The 20,082-nt window shown below is 52.4% G+C and overlaps 2 protein-coding genes across 2 annotated transcripts; one reads left to right on the plus strand and one right to left on the minus strand.

Moving 5' to 3' along the window:
• Positions 1-165: 165 nt before the first annotated feature.
• On the plus strand, positions 166-15,437 carry ACRBP (acrosin binding protein). The gene is made up of 10 exons (XM_075727760.1): positions 166-190; positions 1,208-1,420; positions 4,834-4,928; positions 5,047-5,155; positions 5,296-5,707; positions 13,812-13,944; positions 14,168-14,347; positions 14,454-14,621; positions 14,694-14,780; positions 15,324-15,437. Exons 1-10 carry the CDS (start codon positions 166-168, stop codon positions 15,435-15,437), a joined length of 1,536 nt encoding a protein of 511 aa, XP_075583875.1.
• Positions 15,438-16,449: 1,012 nt separating this feature from the next.
• Positions 16,450-19,783, minus strand: LOC104034610 (protein Wnt-4-like). The gene is made up of 5 exons (XM_075727887.1): positions 19,719-19,783; positions 19,138-19,376; positions 18,118-18,249; positions 17,809-17,951; positions 16,450-16,917 (listed from the first exon to the last, which is right to left on the minus strand). The coding sequence occupies exons 1-5, from the start codon at positions 19,781-19,783 to the stop codon at positions 16,450-16,452; spliced, it is 1,047 nt and encodes a 348-aa protein (XP_075584002.1).
• Between the last annotated feature and the right edge of the window lie 299 nt (positions 19,784-20,082).

The following is a 20,082-nucleotide window of genomic DNA, read 5'->3' on the forward strand; positions in this document are numbered from 1 at the left end:
TCCTTGTGGGGTGCCCATCTCCCCTCATACCCCCACAGGCACGAGCCTGCGCCCTCGGCTCCCCTCCGCACCCCCTCCCTGGCCTGGCTATTACGCTGTCCCCTTCTCATTCCGCTGTCACCGGGGCCACCAAGCAGAACAGGGGTGCTGGGCCCCGGGGCAGACATGTTGAGGCTGCGCTGGCTGGTGGGTGAGTGACCCCCGCCCGGCCCCTACCCACCCTCCTGGGGCCACCTCAGAGCCTGGGGGCCGGGGCTGGAGGGAGGCCTGAAGCCCCTGCTGCTGCCACCCCCTGCTCCTGCCCCCCATTTTGCACAAGGCCACCCCGCTGGGCCCACTGGCCGCACCGGCCCTTGGCTCTCCTCGCCTCGGGGGCGGCTGGAGGCTGTCGGAGGGGACGTGGTGCAGGGGGGCAGAGCGAGGCCTGCCGGGGGTGCTGGAGGCAGGAGGGGAGGGGGCCCAGCTGAAGGCAAAGGAGGGAAGGGAGGGGATGGAGGGGTGTCCCCATGGAGGGGCACGGGACCCTGGCGTGGTGGAGGGGGCAGCTCACCGGGGTGGGCAGTGGAGCCTGCGCCACTGCGGGTGCCTCCGGAGGCACCAGGCAAGTGAGGCTGGGGCTTTTTTAGGGAAAAAAACACCAAAAAACCCCCAAACAAAACCAAAAATCAAACACCTCCCCCCCCCCCAAATCCAAACCAAACCAAGCTCACAAAAAACCCTCAACTTTTAAATTTTTTTCTTATTTTTCTTTTTTCTATTTTTTCCTTTTTTCTTTTTTCTTTTCTTTTTTTCTTTTTTCATTCTTTTTTATTTTCTTCTTTTCTTTTTTCTTTTTTCTCTTTTTATTATTTTTTCTTCTTTTCTTTTTTCTTTTTTATTTTTTCTTTTTTCTCTTTTTATTATTTTTTCTTCTTTTCTTCTTTTCTTTTGTGTTTTTTTTATTTTTTCTTTTTTCTCTTTTTATTATTTTTTTCCCCACTTTTTTCCTTCTTTTTCATTCTTTCCCCCCCTTTTGCCCCAGGGGCTCCTGGTTCCCCCAGAGCCCTGCAAGCAGGGGTGATGGAGGCAGACCTCAGGCCAGCTCATTCCCGGCACCCCGCTCAGCACCAGCAGTTGGGAGCGGGCCACCCTGCCAGCCGCTCTTTCGTTTCCACCCACTGCTTGCCCCCATTAAGGAGGGTTAAGCGCAGCCTGCTTTCTCCCCCAGGGCTCCTGACCTTGCTGATGTCCTCCGTTGCTCTACCGGTGCCCCCCGCTCCAGGCAGCCCCTTGTCAGACATCGAATACAAGCTCTTCTTTGCCAGCCTGCACCCGCCCTGGAAGGCAGATGTGTCCTGCCAGATGCGCCAGGTACAGGGCTGCCTCAGCCCCGCCATCCTGCAGCTGGACCAGGAGGAGAACCACGGCCGTGTCCCCAAAGGTAGGGGCATCACCCCACCTCGAGGGGCAGAGGTGGGCATCGCCCCAGCTGGAGCAGTGATGGCTGTTTCTCTGCCCTGAAATGCCACAGGATTACAGGAATGGTGGCAGGATGGGTCATTTTGGGGTCTCTAGCCCAAAGTTCGGCTTGGTGCAGGACACTCCCAACACTAGAGCACCGTGGCTTTGTGCAAGGGAGTTTGGTTTTGTGGCCTCTCTGGGCACCTCTTCCAGAGCTGCACCACTTTCCTGGAGAAAAAGCTTTTCCTAATGGCCAGTCCTAACCTCCCAAGCAGGAATTTGCAATTTTTTCCCTCCTGTGTTATCTGGCACCACCAAGAAGAGTTTGACCTTGTCATCTTGTAGCTTTCCTTCAGGTCCTTGTGGGCTGCCGTTAACTCACCTCCCCTTCTCCTCTTCACCCAGCTGAACAAGCACAGCTGCCCCAGCCTCTCTTCATGGGCCACCGGCTGAAAGCCATGGCCACTTCAGTGGCCCTTCACTCAGCTCTTCAGTTTCTCCACATCTCCATGGGTGGGATGGCAGGGGAAAATAACTGGCCACAGTTTTCTGAAGCTCGCTGAAGGTCATCATCTCTTCCCAACAGTTCATCTTACAACCTGACTGGCTCCTTCCAGCTTGATCTGGGGTTTAATGCAGAAGCTTGGCTCATGGGCTGTCATGGGCCTTTAAGAAAGCTTGAGCTGATAAGCTGCTTTTTTAAGTGTTTAACATTTCAGGAGCCAAGAAACATCCCAGTTCAGAAAGCGCCATAGCAACAGCACCCTTTAAATCTCTGCAGTCATACTTTCCCTGCACCCCTGCATCAGTGAATTTAAGTGGCATAATTATATCTGTGCAGCTGAAAAACTTGGGACTACTTCTGTTGTATTTTTCTTCAGAGGAAAAAAAATAGGAACAATTTTCTCATAAAAAATATGTCTTTATATTTAGCTATGAACGTCAATGAACTGAATGATCCGCCAACTGTGCTTATTTGGACTGCAGCTTGAGGGCAACTATTTCTTGCTTGTTTCTGCAGCTGTGTCAGGGGATTGTGTCCCACCCCACATCACCAGAACCAGGGATGGGTCCTGGGCTCCTCCCTCACTTGCGGGCACCTGCAATCCACGATGCCGTGGCACTAGGTGCAGCCGGGGGCTGTTCCTGCTTCCTCTCCTGGCGATGCCCAGCAACCTGGCACTGCTCTTTGGCATATCCAGCCACTCTCCCACTGCTGCTGCCTTTGGAGGCTCAGCTGTCAAGAGCTGGAGCATCTGGGAATGCCAGGACATGGGACAATTTTGCAGGATGCCCCCTTTGCCTTCTTTTCCTCTATTCCTCAGCCCAGCAGACCCATCTGGCAGACTTTATTCCCTTCCGTGTTCCCTTTCTTCCAGTTTCGGGGCTATTTTGGCACATGTTGCAGCCAGGCTGAGAGGCCAAGCAGATGTGGCAGAGCATGTGCTCTCACATGTTTTGTCTCTACTGTCCTCACAGGTACATGGCAGTGCTGTCTACATCCAAATATTCATGAGCATTGTGCCTCTTCAGCTGTGGTGCTGAGGAAAGCAGTCACCTTGTGTTTTAAATAAGGGAAGCCTACACGTAGCTTTTCAATGCTCTTTGTTGTGGACAATGAGAGTCAGGAAGATGTTTCGTGATGAGTGCATGCAAATATCTTGGCTGGTTCCATCTTTTAGTGACGATGCAATTATTAATTAATTAACCCCCACCACCACCATGCTGGGAGCCCCTGTAGGTGGAATTGGCCGCAAAGTCCAAGGGGGTGACTTCCTTACACCCGGCAGAAGCTGTAGCTGTTTGCAGCAAACCCATGGGCAGAAGGAGCAGAGGAAAGAGGCAAAAAATCATATTGATTAAACTAAGCAGCTGGTGCTGGGGAGAGCTCCCCTTGACAGAAAGGTCAGAGGACTGAAAGAAAGATGAGTATTTCCATAGGGGAGATGAACTGAGAGAAAAGACGAGGTGGGGATCAGTGCTAAAGGAGGCAAGCTGCTCGTCAGGTCATGCCATCAGCATTCAGCTGGCTGTGGGAAAGCTGAGCCATAGTGAAAATCAAGAGACCAGCAAAGAGAGCCCATGGGAAACTTTATCTGTGTCAAGTTTTCCTTCACTTCCCAGATGTTGGAATGAAAATGTACTTTTCTCCCCCCACCCCAAAATGGAAAGTTTCTGTATCATCATAGGAATGGTTTGTAACAGGACACAGCAAGCTCTAATACTCCAAGCCTGGACCAGTATGCGCTGCTGGGGATGCAGTCCTGGCCTGGGAGAGCCAGGATAATGCTGGGGTTAGCAAATGGTTGAGGTTACTCCCCTTGCCAATGGCAGCAATGCTCTTTTGCAAGTAGTGGCTCTGTGGTAGAGTAAAACACTGCAGCTCCCAGTCCATTGCACTGGCCGAGTCCAGTCCCTCACGTCCTGGAGGGATTTCATAGGGCATCACCAAAGCAGAGAGTGGGGGTCTGGCTTGTTTCCTACAAGTTGGGCATTCTTCTGGGCTGGGATCCCGGTGGATACCTGAAATTCTACTTTTGCTGGTGAATCCGTATGCTCAGCACAAAAGAAGTGTGTACAGTGTAAAAGATGGTGTACAAGCAACTAACAGGAGAGCACCGCAATTCCACTGCTAACTTCCTCTGTCTCAGACAGCACTTGACAAATTTGGTCTGCGCAAAGGGCTGGCTGTGCTAGCTGGGCCATGCACCCACAGAGCAGAGGGAGCACAAGACTACCCCCCTCCCCAAACGTCCCAGGGTTTTCTGCTCTCCTGCATGACCTCAGCTATCCTGTGATCACTGCAGAAAGAGCTGCAACTTTTGAGCCAGCGGGGTCGGCAGTGCTGGTCAAGACTATGGCGCACCGTGTGTACAGGCACAGGCTTTGCCAGCAGCACCTCATCCCTACGGACTTTCCTCCGTCCCCTGCACAGCTAGAATCACTGTCAAACTATTTTGCTCTGAAGAGGCTGTTTTGTCTGGTGTTCCCAGGCCTGGTCTGGTCACCTTTTTAACCCATCACATCACTACTTGCTTTTTTTTTTAAACCCTTCAAGGACTAATAACAGGGTCCTTATCAGATCCTGGAAACAGGATGTTTGGGTCTCTGTAAAGAGAAAGATAACTTTGTGAAAAAGGGCAGAAGGACAAACTGGAACCCTGGGTGGTTTGGAAGGAAAGTGCTTGTGGCATCTGAGATGGGGAACTATAACAGCGCCAGGCTGTGATCTCCACTTGGGGACACACAGCTTTGACTTCCCCTTCAACCACAAGCCACTCTGAAAACAGACATCCGAGAGGTCCCCATCTCTTCCTGCACCCAGGCCAAGGGGCCAGATGCCTAAACCTGTGGCCTGCCCCCATCCTGCATGTCTCTCTCACCCCTCTCTAGGGCCAGTCTGCTCTGAATTCCCAGAGGCACCGTGGTTTCAGACCTTCTGCCAGTTCGCCCAGTATCGCTGCTTCAAGCGCCAGTTCTACACCAAGGTGGAAAGCGGGGTTCGGACCGGGGAGGGGGGCAGTATCACTTGAGAGATGGAAGAGGTGAGGAGGAAGGGAAGATAATACAGTGTGACTCGTGTTTCTCCTTCTCTCCTCCGCTCAGCGAATCCCGTGTCTGAGTTTGTCTCCTCCAAAAAACCTTCTCCTCCCGATGGAGCGACCTCATGCTCTGGGCTCCTGGGCAAGGGATGAAAGCTCCCCTATGGAAGAAGGTACAGCTGCACAGAGCTGCACTGGGCACCCCTGCTTGCCTGCTGTTCTCCCATAGCTACTCTCACCCGCCAGCAGCTTTCTGGCTGGCCTCAGAAAGGTGCCCTCAGCCCCCACCATCCCACTCTCTCCCCGGCTCCAGGGCAAGCTTTTCTCTCGCCCACTGATGCCCTGCTGCACACCAATGTGGACACTCTCCTGAAGTACTCCTACGCACTGTCAAGTCAGAAACCGCTGCCGAGGAAGCTCCTCCCGGCCATGCCAGGGGTGCCAAGACACCCGCAGGACAGGGGGCTGCCTGTGCTCCCACCGACCCTGCCAGTCCCGGCTGCCCCTGCCTCCTCACCTCCCAGGCTGGGATCCCCTGCCCAGGCAGAGCAAGCCTGGGAGCAACACCTGCAGAACAGCGTCTGGCAGCTCATCCACTTGGCCTTCTCCTTGGAGACACCTGTAGGCACCAAGGACTCTTCTCTGGACTCCAGCACCAAGCCAGACCCAGGGAGCTTGTCAGGCAGTGCCAAGGAGGGGGTGCAGGAAACAGGCCCGCATGGCAGGTGAGGGGAAGACCCGTTTTCCCGCCCCGGTGGGGTACTGCACATCACCCGTGCGGGGCTGTCCTCACATGTGCTGGCTGGTAGCCCCACAGCACTCATGCCCCTGCCCTGAGCTCCTGGTAAGCACACGCAGGCTTTCTGGAGCAAGCTGTCCCATACAGAGCAGGAATGCACCCAGGCAACCCCTCAGACACCCCCGCTCCAGCACAGAGGGAGCAGGGAGAGGGTGACCCAGCACTGCTAGTGCCTGACAACGTTACTGTCCTTGTGTCCTGAGCAAAGTGCATTTAGGCTGGGCCTTAGCTGCAGGCAGGGCTTTATCACATTCACGTGTATCTCCACACTGTGGCCACCTGCAGTGTGCAATCACTTCTGCACTCATCCTCCTCCCAGCTCACAGCTCCCAGGAGTCTGGATGACCTGCAGAAATAGCTTCCCTGCAAACGCGGGTCCTTGGGATGCTGGAGTAAACACGCGTCTCACTGTGCTCCTCACCTCTCTGCATGTAATGTGAAGCAGATGTTGCTTAAAACAGTCTGGCCTGAGGAGCACTCTGACGAGTGTTCCATCCTCACCAAGCTAGAGCGAAAGCAGTGCCAGGCTAGAAAACAGAGCCGGAAGCACAGAGTCTTGCTCCCAGCTGTGCAGGACCACTACTTCTCCTCAAGCATGTGCACCTCTCTGCACGCTGGGTCTGTGCATTGCTCTTCCTAGGGGGTTTCTGGTTCCCCATTCTGGCTTTGAAAGCATCTGCATGTCAGTTCAGCACAGGGGCCCTGCGACAGTCCAGCTTACTGCAGTCCTTTTACGTGCCCTTAGTTCCTCTAGCCTATGGGTGCTTTAGGAGCTTGTTGAGCATCTTGAGCTCTTCTCAGATGATCTGCCATGACCCATTCACCTCTGTGCTCCGGCAGCTGGGGCTGATGAGCCCAAACAGAAAAGACCTGCAAAAGGATCGTATGTTTTCACTCAAATTTACTTTTTGATCCTCTAGTACTTTGTGGCTGAGGACCACTTGCTTTGCCTGAGATGCAAATATTATTTTGCTTGCCAAGAGCAAAAAAAAATGCTGCCTAGATGTGGTTTTCACAGAGAAATCATGTTGGCTTCGCTCTGCTGCTAGCTAGTGACATTCCTGTAAGCACACAGGTTTTATGCATGATTGCATGTCTATGCTTTCTATTAGAAACACTGCATACTACTACCATTGAGCCAGAGATCCCATTTCTGCATGTAAGAATGAATTGCATCATGTTGTTAAAGCTGTAAATGCTCTCTTGCAAGGCTATAATTTATGTCAACCTCCTTCCTAATATTGTAGGAGGCTTTTACTGCCCAGCAAATTTTTCCTGGTGTTATGTACTCTAAGGCAAAATTAAGTTTCATTGAGGATATGTTCTTTTTCCCTGCCTCTGAAGTTGAGCCTTACTCTGATTTAGTTATATTGGGATTATTGAGGGACTGCTGCGATTGCACATGACACTCGCTATTCTGCTGCAGAGTTTCTCAAAGACACTAAGGCTGACTGTGTGTCTGTAACCTGGCAGCTGAGCCCCATCAATCATGCTAAGCAAAGCTTAAATTCAAGTGAGGATAAAAAGACCTGTCGGCTTTGCTGCTTGCCACATCCTGCCTCCTCTCAAAGGGACTTCAAAGCATGACCTAAAAAAGGGGCAAAATACTTTGAGGCATTTCCATTCCAGCAAGAGGAGAAGTGCTGGCTGGGACTGGTTGGTGTGCACAGGTGCTGTTCAGCATCTGGTTTAACACAGGTGTGCATGGTTGTGACGGGCACCAAACCCAGGGCTGCATGTCTTCCCCAGGATCTTATGTCCAGTGGGATATCCGTCCCTTCTTGCTCACCCCTGCTTGTGGCAGCGGCTCTGGTAGCTCTACCAGCTTCTTGGTACCCGATGAAGGTAACTGTGACCTTTAGAGATAGACATGCTAATAGTAGCAAAATAACAAGAAGAATTGGCAGCACACTTTTGTCGTGTTTCTGCTAGCAGTGAATCATTATAGGGGAAAAAAATGTCCCATTGCATTTATTTTCAATTTTTAGTCCTTATTGTGTTTTCTGCCCCTTGATCATGCTGTGGTTCTAAATTAAAGAGCTATTTATTTCCCAGTATTTCCTCTCTTCAAAGTTACCTATATGCCATGATTCAGTCTTGCAGTAAGCTGAACAGAGCTCAATAGCTCTCATGTTATAAAGCCGGCGTAACTCATTTTCTGCGGCAATTTTCAGTGTCCCTTTAAAACACCCACACGCTCCAGCTCTGCGTGCACCATTCAGCAATGGGTTTCAGTTTCAGCAGTTGGGTATGCAGAAGAAGGTCAGCCTCCCTTCCCTTCCCCCTTCCCTTCCCCCTTCCCTTCCCCCTTCCCTTCCCCCTTCCCTTCCCTTCCCTTCCCTTCCCTTCCCTTCCCTTCCCTTCCCTTCCCTTCCCTTCCCTTCCCTCACAAGAATTGCATTTGCCCTTTTTCCCAGCGCTTCCCACTGTTGCGTTGTTTGTCCACTGTGACCCTTACACCCCTTTCGGCATCACGGCTGTCCCGGATACAGACCCCGTCCTGTTGGTATTTGCGCGTGGACGCTCGTGGTTCGCGTGAGTCCAGCTTCCCCAGCAAGGCTGAGCTGAGCCCTCTGGGCGGCTGCACCCTCCTACTCCTGCTTTACCCCGCCGAATAGTTCCTGTTGTATTTATGTACTTCATCCCCAGTCGCTTTAATTTTAAGATCAGACCCTTCATTAAAAATACTGTCTCCAGAAAAGCACTTTCTTGTAATTATCATCACCATTAACAATTACTTTTTCTTTTTTACTCTGGGTCTGGTGGTGCAGGATGGGACCTGTTCCCCTGACACTTCTCAGCTGCTTTCAGGAGCTAGCTGTCACTTGGGGATGATGTAGAAGTATCTTCTGGCCATTCAGTAAGGCCAGGGCACATTTAGAGTCTCCATATTGCTACTGTGCATGGCTAGCTGTGAAAGGGGAGTCGTGACAAGGCAGGTTGTCTTCTCACCACTAGGCCAGAAGTTCAAGTGCTCCCAGGCTTTTGAGAATCTCAGAAAAGGGGGCTCTCAGTGTCCCATCTGGGCAGACGTAAGAGGCTGGCTGCAATATTGTGTGGGTCAGCAGGAGAGATGTATTTACAAATCACAAATTTTCCCACACTTTGTCTCCCCACAACCCTTGGGCAGGTGTTATGTTCCTGTTCTCCCAATGGTTCCTGTGTTGGGTTACCTGCTGGGCTTGATCTGCCAGGTACCCAGCCAAGATCTCTTTTTCTTTCTGAAGCTGTTAAGAATGGCTTTTTCCTTAGTGGTTTTAGTTTCCTGCAGCAACTCATCTAAATCAGAAGTTACAAAGTGCTGGAAAGCTGCTGTTTGCTCCTTATGTTCTTTTCTGCTTGCCTCAGGTATTCACTCCACCTCACACAGCCAGCCAATATCAGAGAGGTTCAGCAGCTGAAAGTTAACGGCCCAAACCCTTGTCATTACATCGAGGGAGAGGCAGATGTTGCCAACCAGCCCTCCTCAGAGATACTACTGAAGTAGGCTCTATGTGTGTCACTCCATGTCTTGAGATGCTAAAGCAAGATAGGCTTTTATCTGAAGTTTTCTTCTTTTGCCTTTGAGCAATGGCTGATCTTGGCCCACAGATTCTTCTTAATTATATTTTTTCACATTCCCTTTGAAACATTGCCTCCCAGTACCTGTTAGGCTTTTTCCAGGGCAGCAGTTAGGACATTAACGTGTAGAGGTACTAAGCTCGGAAGGGATTTGCATTAGGAAATCACTTTAGACAGACCTATCAGTTTCCCTGATGCATGGGAAAACTTCTGCATATCCGCAAACAGCTCAGCAGTGTGTCAATGGGTGCAGGGGACCAGAAGCAGTGCTGTGCCGGGTCTGTCTGTACCATTTGTAGTGCCTCGGTGATGGGGGACAAAGCCCCAGCGCTGCCTTAAGGCAGCAGCAGTGAGAGAGTGGCTGGATAGGCCAAAGAGCAGTACCAGGGCACTGGAAATCACCAGGAGAGGGACCAGGGACAGCCCCCAGGTGCACCTAGCACTGCAGCATCATGGATTGCAGGTGCCTGCAAGTGAGGGAGGAGCGCAGGACCCATCCCTGGTTCTGGTGATGTGGGGTGGACCGGTTCCCCTGACACTTCTCAGCTGCTTTCAGGAACTAGCTGTCACTTGGGGATGATGTAGATATATCACACTCACCCAGAGGTGGTAACGAAAATCATAAATTTGCAACCGTGAGGCTAGAAAGCCGTACAGCAGAGATGAAGAACAGAGATAGAGGAGAAAATGGATGTGACAGCGCAAGAGAATTTCTTGGTAACCTTAGGCTGATGGCATGACTCAATTTCCTGGGTAGGTAAGCAGAAGTTACAGACACAGTTCACGTACATCCGCATACATGGCCAACAGCAAAGTGTCAGTCGGTGGTGCATAGGGATGCGAGGCTTTCTGATCTGCGTGAGCCCATCATATCAAATATGGTCTATAAATCTAAAGTTTGCCATGCACCAGAGGCTCCTACCCACATCTGACTTTGTGTCTGTTCTGAACAAGTAGGTCATCAACACTCAGCAGATGTTTTATCACTACTTATGAGCTACTTATGGAAGCACTCTTTTTAGAAAAGGCTGGAGCCAAGTTCCCTCTTACTGCCCCTTTTGCCTGTAATCCTCTATTTGCATCTTGTTCAGGCTGCAGTTGTTGGACCAGTAGATGTGTTGGAGAAAGCAAAGGCTGTTAAACCCATTTATTAGCAGTTGCTTTCTAAGCCTCAGGTTGTTATTTATTTGCTATTTTTAAAAAAGTACAGCAAGCTGGACAGTTTTCTTCTTTTTTCAACCTCAGTGATGAAAACACCAGAGCTATTCATATAATTTTTAATGACTGTTTAATGTGCCTCTCACTTTACTGGCTTGATCATCCTGGTGTGATGAAGAAGCAATCAAATCACAATGTGTCACTGGAATAACAAGCAAGTAGTGGAACAATAGCCAATAATGACATACTTGTGGATAAATTCTTTCAGATAAGTTTGGAGAATAATATCAAGGTCATTAATTGAAATTTGTGAGTCCCATCAAAATGACCCGGCCAGTTTACCAAATCTTGAAGGCGAAGAACCAACTGTGCCTAAGCAGTCAGGCATCTTAAGTGGTGGCAGGGACTCCCTTTGGCTGTCACAGATTTATGAGCAAAGTGGACCAAACACTTGTTCTCCTGGGCTACAACTGCTTAAGAGAGAAATTGTCAGTGTTAGGAAATCCCCACACAAAGAGCAATCCTTTATGGAAGAAAAGTGCTAGGTGTGCCTTGGGGGCTGTCACTGGTTCTTCTCTCAGCAATGTCCAGCTCCCAGTCACAGAAAAATGCTGAGAGGGCTGAATTGAACAACCTTAGGCAAGATTTTCAAGTGGGATGAGCACAGACGTTCTGCTCTAAATTTAAAATTTCCTGTTCTTCTTGGTATCCTAACTGGTCTGAATACTTACAGAGGAAAAAAAGACAAAAAGACAAAAAGACAAGAATGTGGAGCCATGGGATGGAGGAGTGGGCATAAAGGATCTTACAGGTTCTGGAAGTGTTCTCTGCAGGATAGACGAGCTTTGTTTCTCTTTTTTACTGGCACATTTTAATTCTTTCCAGCTTTGCCTGAAAGCGTTGGTATCTGTCACTGCTGTCCTCAGTTTGCATTCCTTTGTCCTCTCTGAACTCGGACCTTCCCACAAACATCTGACCAGGTTGATCACACTGTGGTTCACCACAGTAAGAGATGCACAGGCTTGCAATATGTAGATTTCCAGGTTTTCAGCCGTCCTCATTTTTTCAGGGGATGTGGCTGATGTACTGTGGGTTGGCACCACAGTAATTTGTTCACACATCTGTATCCACAGAATACCATTTGCAGCCTGTCCACAGCACAGTACAGGATCGTGTGTTGAAGGAACAACTTCGCTTGCCTCGATGCAGGCTAGAGCAGCATCTGCTGCACTGTGATAAAACAAGCTTGACTGTAAAAAAAGTCTAGCACTCATTATATTTTCTGTGACTAAGATTTTCCAGGTTCTCTTGTAGTATCTAAGTGAGAGGTGCCTTCAGAGATCTGGACACGCTCATTTGCTGCTGGTTAGTGTGAACTGTTTGGGTACAGGATCACTTGTTTCTGACCCACTGCAAGTGCAGAGCATGTGCTGCGAGCTCCTTCATCCATGGTATGTGGCAAGGCCCAGGGATCTATTAAGGAGGTGGACAAAACTTCTTCCTATTAGTAACCCTAATGCTCACCCACGTTCTACATGAGTGCACACCCAAACTCAGTGTAAATGCCAAGCACCTGCATGTTCCTGTGCATACAGTGTATGCCTCTCACACATCCATGGATCTGTGAACACCAGTTGCTCCTTACAGCTTGATTTCTTCACGCACCACGTAATCGCAAGAGCTTAATGTTGGGGAGACTGATCTCTTTCAGCCTTCAGGCCTGGCAATTGCTCTGATCACTCATCCTGGCCTTCCTGCTCAGCACAGGATATGGAGCCATGCCTAGTGAGCCCTGAATTAAAAAACAGTATCATGTGGCTGAGCTACAGACCCTTCTCCTAAGAGAAGTTTGGGATATATTTTTGAAGACTCCAAGCTGTGGAAAAGCCAGCCCATCAGCTGCTCCCATGCTAAATACCCTTTGCATCAGGAACATGCAGCTAATTTCTGTTTTGAATGGAACTCACTCCAAATTCCAATCACCAAAAGTCATTAGTCTTCCACCTGCTGATGAAGAGAGCCTTCCAGCTGATCCCCATTTTGGTAGAAGTACAGACCGACTGAGTGGCCACCCACTAGTGCCTTTGCTCAGCTAAGTAAAGGTCTTCAGTTTCTTGCTCCAGGTGAAAGTCTTCCAGGCCTTAGGAAATCTCATCTTCATGACTTCCCTCCAGGTTCTCCACCTCTTTTTTTTATTTTTTTAAGGCTAATCTGAAGGTCTCCAAGAAATTTCAGCTATTCTTAGGAAAACTTCTCCATACAGGTTAGCCCATGCATGGATTTTAAGAGCATTTTAACATAAGCAATTGTTGTTCTTATCTTTTCTTACTTTCTGCCAGATCAAAGTTTGTGTACTTATCGTTGATTTTGTTTCCAGACACAGAATACAAATATTTCATGAGCATTTTTACCTCTTCTGCATCATTGCTGATCATTCATACCATCCCTGTCTAATAACAATTCTGTACCATATGTACAATTTCTTCTGTTCCTGAGAGATGTAAAATATTCTTATTGTCCTTGTCCCACTGTCCTTAAATTTTCTACCTTTAGCTTCCCATGCTGGTTTGGATGAACAGTTAATTGTTACCAATTTTTTCCCCTTTCTGTCAAATACTTAAGATGCTGATGTCTACCTTTGACCCCCACTGTGTGCAGGGGTCCCTGCAGTGCAGACCACAATGCTCCGGCAGCCAGAGCTCGTCAGCACTGTCCTTTTAGGTGCCACCTCCTGGGAGAAGCTGACCCAGGTGGCCAGGGAGGCAAGTGCCAAGCCACGGATATGGGAGCTCCTCAGTCTCCTTTTTCCTCCCCGACCTCCCCGCTGCATCCACCCTAGGTGTGTGACAGCCTCAGGCAGCATCACATGGACCTGTGCCCTAACTGTGCTTTCTGCTCAAATGCTTAAGCAGGAGGGAGGCTTAGTAAGTTACATACTCCAGACCCAAATGGGCCTGCCCCATGGTCAACACTCAGCAGACTTCTAACAAACACCTTGCTATACATGCGGATGGACAAAACTAGGCAGCAGCTGCTGCAGGGTGCCTGGGAAAATTCCTCAAGATGTGCTCCCAAATACACACACACACACCCCCCACCCCGTAGCCTCCGTGTTACACAGGCACTTACAGACTCTGCAGACACATCTGTTCCTCTGTGTGGTTTGGCCAAGAGTCCACGGTTTCTTTGGGAAAGGATTTTTGCTATGCTTTGGGGTTGTTTTCCACCCTTTCAGTTTTTAACTAAAGGTCTGTCTCTTCGGCTTGTGGCAAGAGACAAGACTTGGCTTTCTCCATCCCTTTCTCTGTCAGCCTTTTAGCCCTGAAGAACGATGAGGCAGTGGTGATCCTGTGCTATGCAATGCTGGAGGGAAACTGTCTGTCGTCAGTGGTCACCCAGGCCTGGAAGGAGATGGAAGAAAGAGTCCTTGGGTTCGGAGATTTGGTAAAGACACTGATGTCCACCTTTGAGCCCCACTGTGTGCAGGGGTCCCTGCAGTGCTGACCACAATGGTCCAGCAGCCAGAGCTCGCCAGCACTGTCCTTTCAGGTGCCACCTCCTGGGAGAAGCTGACCCAGGTGGCCAGGGAGGCAAGCTCCAAGCCAGGGATATGGGAGCTCCTCAGTCTCCTTTTTCCCCCCCGACCTCCCTGCTACATCCACCCTAGGTGTGTGACAGCCTCGGGCGGCATCACATGGACCTGTGCCCCAACTGTGCTTTCTGCTCGCTGAAGAGGGAGCAGTGTCAGAACATCAAAAACCTGAAGCGTGTTCACTGCAAGACAGGCAGCTTCATGACCTACATCAACCCTCAGATCTCAGCCCAGTACCGGGCTGCAGGCGGCAAGGTACCAAGCGTGCTGAATCTCCAGATGGCCTCTGAGGAGGAGCCTGGACTGGGTGCTGGGGAAGGGGACGAAGAAGCACAGCTCTCTTTATTCCACCCCTTTGCAGCCCAGCTCCCCACAGACCTCGAAGTACTATGGCATGCAGGTTTCCAGAGGGCTGAGGGTGGAGTACTGGTGCAGCCGGATGGCCACCCATGGCTGTGAGGACCCTCGTGTGACCCTCTGGCTGAAGGCAGAGTATGCTGCCTTCCAAGACAGAGATACGCCGAGCCAGGTGGGTGCCTAGTGGGTGCTCCCATACCTCCTTCTCCTCTTCTTTCTCTAGCCTTCATTCCCATCTCCCCAGATCTGCGACTCGGGTGGACTTCAGCACCCCAGCTACTGTGCATTCAAGAGCCACCAGTGTCTGCAGCAGAGCCTCTACAACCAGAAGGTGAGAAGCAGCCTGCACTGCTGGCTGGTAACTCCACAGCCAGCCCAGAGTCCCTGCAGGACTCATTGACCCACTGCTTGTCCCTCCAGTAGGACACACTTGGGTGTGTTTGTGGGGGGTGGCAATTAGTGACCTGAGCACAGCTGGCATGTAATTGAGGTGGTGGAATTTTAACAGACACTGTAAGAGATGGCAGTGGATACAGTCACTAATGTTGAGACAGAGGAGCTGTGGGGAGCCTCCCAGCCATCGGGGTATCCCTGTATATCCCTGAAGGGGAGGGTCTCCACCATCTACTGGGTGCTTCCTAGGTGGTAACAAAAACCAGAAACACCAGAGTAGGACAGAGGACTAGCTCGTATCTTAGGAAACACACAGTTCAGCTATTCTCCTCTCCCTCCCTCTTCCCAGCTGGTTCTCCCCTCTTCCCTCTGGTCCCCCCATCATCCCAGCCTCCAGATGCCATCCATCACAGGGGTCCTCTTTCCCTGGGGGAAGGATGGGCAGTGGTATCAGTCCTATGAACTCAGGCTCTCCTTGCAGGTGTCTCGCCGCGGCTGTCACAGAAACGAGACATACCGGGTGTTGAGTGAGAAGGAGGGAGAGGAGGAGGTGCAGCTGTGGCATCAGAAGTTCCTCAGCCTCACCAAGGGGTGACACATGATAGCAGGGGGATGCGTAGGAAGTGCAGGGCTCCAGAGCAGGCTCTCTGGGGCTGTGGTGGGGCAGAGGGCCTGGATAGACTTGGACAGCTCTTCCCAGACCCCTTGCTGGCCAGCCAGCTCATCATGGCCCGATCTCACTCTCCAAGCACCTGCTCTCCACCATCAGCAGTGGCACACCAGGAGGGCAGCCTCACTCAGCAGCGTTTCACTGTGGCACCTGCTGGAACTCCTCCTGAAAACATTTTCTCCAGCCAAAGGAGCAGCTGAGCATCGGAGAAGGCATCAGCCCTGGGAACCTGGATTTAGAGCCAGTGGCCCAAGTGTCCTTGTCTGAAGTCCCTAGCCATCTCTTGCCTCCCCCTGCAGGCCTATACTTGTTCTCCCAAGGATGAGTCGTATTGTATAAAGAGCCCATTCGCTGCCCAAGCCTACTTTGCTCCCTTCTCTCTGCTGCTGCCACTCTATTACACCCCTCAGTGAACCCTCTCGTGTCCAAGGTGGGTCCCTGCTCCCCCCCACCCCACTCCCTGCTGTTTCTAGCTTGCTGCAGGCCATGTGGCTGCTGAGCACAAGGACTCCAGCGTGGCCTCATCCCCTCCCAGCTCATGTGAGGGAGCAGAGCTGGGTACCCTCCAGGTCCCAAATGCAGCACGTGAGGAAGGAGCTGACATACGCACTTTGCTTTCCATTGCAGCTGGTTTATTTCTAAAGTTTAAGGGTTTATTGGGCCTGTGTCCTCCAACCCTCTGTCAGGAAAAATAATTCAAACCACAAAAAGCCCAACGAGGCTGGCAAGAAGGTGCGGGGGTGGGGACCACACAGGAGCTGATGGCACCCTCAGCACCAGGGGCTGCTCTCCAGCAGGGCAGCAAAACCCCATGTCTCCTCTGCTCCCTCTCAGGCTGTGTGTCTCCCCCACATCTTCCCCTGCTTCCCCGTGTCTTTCCCCAGGCTGTCCTCACCCCAACTGCCTTGCAGTCCCTCGGCAGCCTCCCACTGCCCCCTCAGCGGCAGCTGTGCACCTCCACCAGGTGCCGGCATTGCTTGCACTTGACGGAGCAGCACCAGCGAAACTTGCAGCTGCACCGCTCCACCACCTCTGCCTGGGCCGTGTGGAAGCCCCTGCCACAGCAGAGGAGCTCGCAGCCATCCATGGCCGGGGATGTCCGGTTGCACTGGCGTCCGGATGTGCCAAAGACCCCACGCCGGGGGTCCCGGTCGCAGAAGTCTGGGCTGGCCAACAGGTAGACCAGGTCGTGAGCCGTGTAGGGCTTGAAGCGAGAGCTCTTGGGCACCAGGAGCTTGCGGGAACCGACCCGCTTGGGGTGAACTTCCGTCGCCCCCTCGAACTTCTCCTTGAGGACATTGCCCACCTTGCGGAAGGGGGGCATGACCTTCCAGCACGTGCGCACCTCACAGGAGCCTGACACACCATGGCACTTGCACTCCACCTTCATGTGAGCCAGGAGAGCCTGGGGAGTGGGAGGCAGCTGCCAGCCAGACCTGGGACACCCTGCCCTACACCTCCCATGCCTGTGAGCCCCCCAGCAGCCACTGTTCCCCAGCACACCTCCCATGGGCTGGATGGCAGGATCAGGGGAAGGGGGAAGGGGGAAGGGGGAAGGGGGAAGGGGGAAGGGGGAAGGGGGAAGGGGGAAGGGAAGGGAAGGGAAGGGAAGGGAAGGGAAGGGAAGGGAAGGGAAGGGAAGGGAAGGGAAGGGAAGGGAAGGGAAGGGAAGGGAAGGGAAGGGAAGGGAAGGGAAGGGAAGGGAAGGGAAGGGGGAAGGGGAGGGAGCAAAAAAGTCTTTTTAAGCCAAGCCAATATGAAACAGAAGGGGATCCATCTGTGGGAAACAGGCTGGCTTGGATCTGTTAGAGAAATCCCTGAGGCAGGGGAAGAGACAAGGACCCATTCTGATGCACAGGGCTGTGGGGAAGGGAACAGATCTGCCCAGAGCCAGAGGACACTCAAGGGACCAGATCTGACAACAGCCCCTACAGAGGATGGTGTCCTTGCTCAGGATGGACTGGAGGGGCAGGGAAGCCCTTCAGAGCAGGGAAACTCATTTCCTTTGCAGAAAAGGCTAAGGAAGGTAAATCACAGCTGCGCTCACTGAGGAAAAGGACTCTGCGCAGAGGCGGGTAGTGGAGGCTGGGACCCTGCTCTGTGCAGGCGAGAAGCCATCTTGATGTGAGTGGTGCAGTGCTGGGCTGAGGAGAGGCAGCAGGACACAGACCTCCTCTGGGAGCTCATGGCTGCCCCGAACTGTTCCTTGGGGTAAGGGAGCTGGACCGAGCTCCGCCTAGCCAGAGAGAAGCCTCTGAAGCTGGGCTTGCTTCCTAGCCCTTGTTCCTGCCCTTACCTTCCTCCCAGCCTCATTGTTGTGCAGGTTCATGAGCGCTCGGCTGGAGGAGATGCCGCGGCTCCTCTCAGGGTTGTCTACGAAGGCTTGAGAAAAGGCAATCCCGTAAGACAGGTTATCAGAGCAGCCTGACCATTGGAAACCTGCAGAGGAAAAGCAGCCATGAGATGAAGAAGGAGAAGCCCCAGGAGGAGCTCCCAAAGGGCTGAGGGCCATGTAGAAGACAAGTGTCTCCTCCCCTGGTTGAGGGTCTTCCCCATGGATCTTTTCCTCTGCCACTCCCTCCCTGCCACCAGCCTCCTCCTTCACCTTCGGGGCTGACTCCTCGGATCTTACGGTCACAGCCACACTTCTCCAGCTCCCCACGGCTGCAGGCACGAGTCACAGCAAAGGCAACACCGGCAGCAGAGATGGCGTGGATGAAAGCAGACTCCCGCGTGCCTGCGGTGGGATGAGAAATGGCACTAGTCTGCAGAGGGAGAAGGCACTGATGGGACACGGGGAGGGGGTGGGGAAAGAGGCTATGAATGCATGCAGGAAGGATGCATGCAGATGGAGTCTGCTCAGGAGAAGTCGCTGTCAGGATGTTCAGCCAGTGCTGCTGTTCCTGAGGCCTGGAGCCAGTAAGGGAGATGGCTCTGTGGGATCCTTCTGGCTCAGCGCCCTCAGCTTGGCACTCTCAATTCCTGGGTCAGGTGTCCCATTGAGGGAGAGAAGTCAGCAGCCCCCAAGGGAAGTGAAAGGGGAGCCATGGTGGGGGATGCCAGGGACTGAACCTCCCACACAGAGGGGTTTGGCAGGGAGGACCCCGTCACCTTGTCTCTAGGAACCAGAGGGACTCTGCTCATAGCTCCCTGTATGGCTGCTCCTGTGCAAACACATGCAAAATCTGTTCCGTGCTGTTTTGGGGGCATAGGCAGACCCTTTTAACCTGGTCTGCAACAAAAATGGGCTGCAGTTTCAGAGAAAAAGGTTTTGTTCGAGCTGCTACTCCAACAGGCTGGCCTGGTGGCAGAGTGGGGGAGATCTACCAGTCTGCAGAGCTGGTACCCAGAATGGTCCAGATGGGACCGAAAAGCCAAGCCTGGCTGAATGAGGAAAAAGTTTAGCCAGAATATTAATATTTGTAACAGCATGTGCATTTGATTCAGTTTGCTCTCTGTTGACATCTACATTAGCATGTGGAGGAAGGCACGGGCCACTCTGGGGCTGGGCCCAGTGTGACACTTGCACACTAGCTCAGGAAAGGCTGATGTGTCAAGGGGACCCCATGGGCATACTGAACGACCCCCATGCCAGCTCTGCCTGCGCCGCCTCCCCCTTGCTGACCTTGGATGGTGACCTTGCCGAAGACCTGCAGCCCCTGCAGGGTGGAGCAGTTCCACCGGCGAGAGTGAAACTGGTGCTGGCATTCCTCGACAGCCAGCTCTGCGCCTCGCTTCACTGCATCCATGGCTTCCACCTGCCGCTGGCAAACGCGGACCTGCTCTTCTACCAGCCCCATCAGACCCTTGCAGCCAGCGGGGTCCCGGAGGACTGCCCGCAGAGAAGGCTGCTTGGCCAGGTACCTGTGGGGCAGGGGAGAGATTTAGTCACAGATGGGCTAGAGGCAGGGCCATGTCTGCGGGGGACTAGCCCTCTATAGCCTTATTTTAGAGCAGAAACAGGGCAGGGAAGGGAATGTGCCACCTCTTGTCTGTGTTGAATTGCATATTCCTGGTCTGCATCTCTTCAGCTTCACCATCCCTCTCCCTTCATGCTCCCAGAGATGCCCCTCCTAATGTACTGCCTTTGGGTTGCCCAGGTTCCTTCTTCCACCCTTTTCTCATAGATCTGCCTGTTTTCTTGGGAGACAGCACCTCCCCAGGTGACTTTCCAATCCAGACAGTACAAGTGCAAAGCATACTTACAGCCAGGTCACGGCAAGGACGTGCTGCACAGGGATCAGCACCACGTACAGCCACACCATTTCCATCCTGTCCCCAGCAAACCTCCACCTTCAGCCACGGTGCAGCAGCCACCTGAGTAGTCCCCTCCTGCGACTTCCCACTGCCTCTGCCTGACAGTCGCTCTCACAGCAGCTCCGGCCCAGCACTGCAAAGCACGGGTAGCCCCTGCCCTGGGCAATGACCATGGGCTGTCCCCGTGTGCCTGCCAGCATCAGAGACCCGGTGGCCCGCAGAAACCAGGCAGGTTGGCCCTGCGAGGGCATCCACGCCAGTGCTGTTCCCTACCTACAGCTTGGGCAGCATCACGGGAGAGCTCTGAACTAGG

This window comes from Pelecanus crispus, chromosome 1 (genome assembly GCF_030463565.1).
Source record: "Pelecanus crispus isolate bPelCri1 chromosome 1, bPelCri1.pri, whole genome shotgun sequence".
In the NCBI taxonomy this organism is placed as follows: domain Eukaryota; kingdom Metazoa; phylum Chordata; class Aves; order Pelecaniformes; family Pelecanidae; genus Pelecanus; species Pelecanus crispus.

Bases quoted from the DNA above. Each gene is read 5' to 3' on its own strand.
- ACRBP (XM_075727760.1), top strand. From the start codon at position 166: ATGTTGAGGCTGCGCTGGCTGGTGG. The intron at 4,929-5,046 runs GTGGAAAGCGGG...TCCTCCGCTCAG, and splicing joins AGCGCCAGTTCTACACCAAG to CGAATCCCGTGTCTGAGTTT. The intron at 14,781-15,323 runs GTGAGAAGCAGC...CTCTCCTTGCAG, and splicing joins AGAGCCTCTACAACCAGAAG to GTGTCTCGCCGCGGCTGTCA.
- LOC104034610 (XM_075727887.1), bottom strand. From the start codon at position 19,783: ATGGAAATGGTGTGGCTGTACGTGGTGCTGATCCCTGTGCAGCACGTC. The intron at 19,377-19,718 runs GTAAGTATGCTT...CCTGCCCCACAG, and splicing joins GTCCTTGCCGTGACCTGGCT to GTACCTGGCCAAGCAGCCTT. The intron at 18,250-19,137 runs GTCAGCAAGGGG...ATCCCACCGCAG, and splicing joins CGGCAAGGTCACCATCCAAG to GCACGCGGGAGTCTGCTTTC.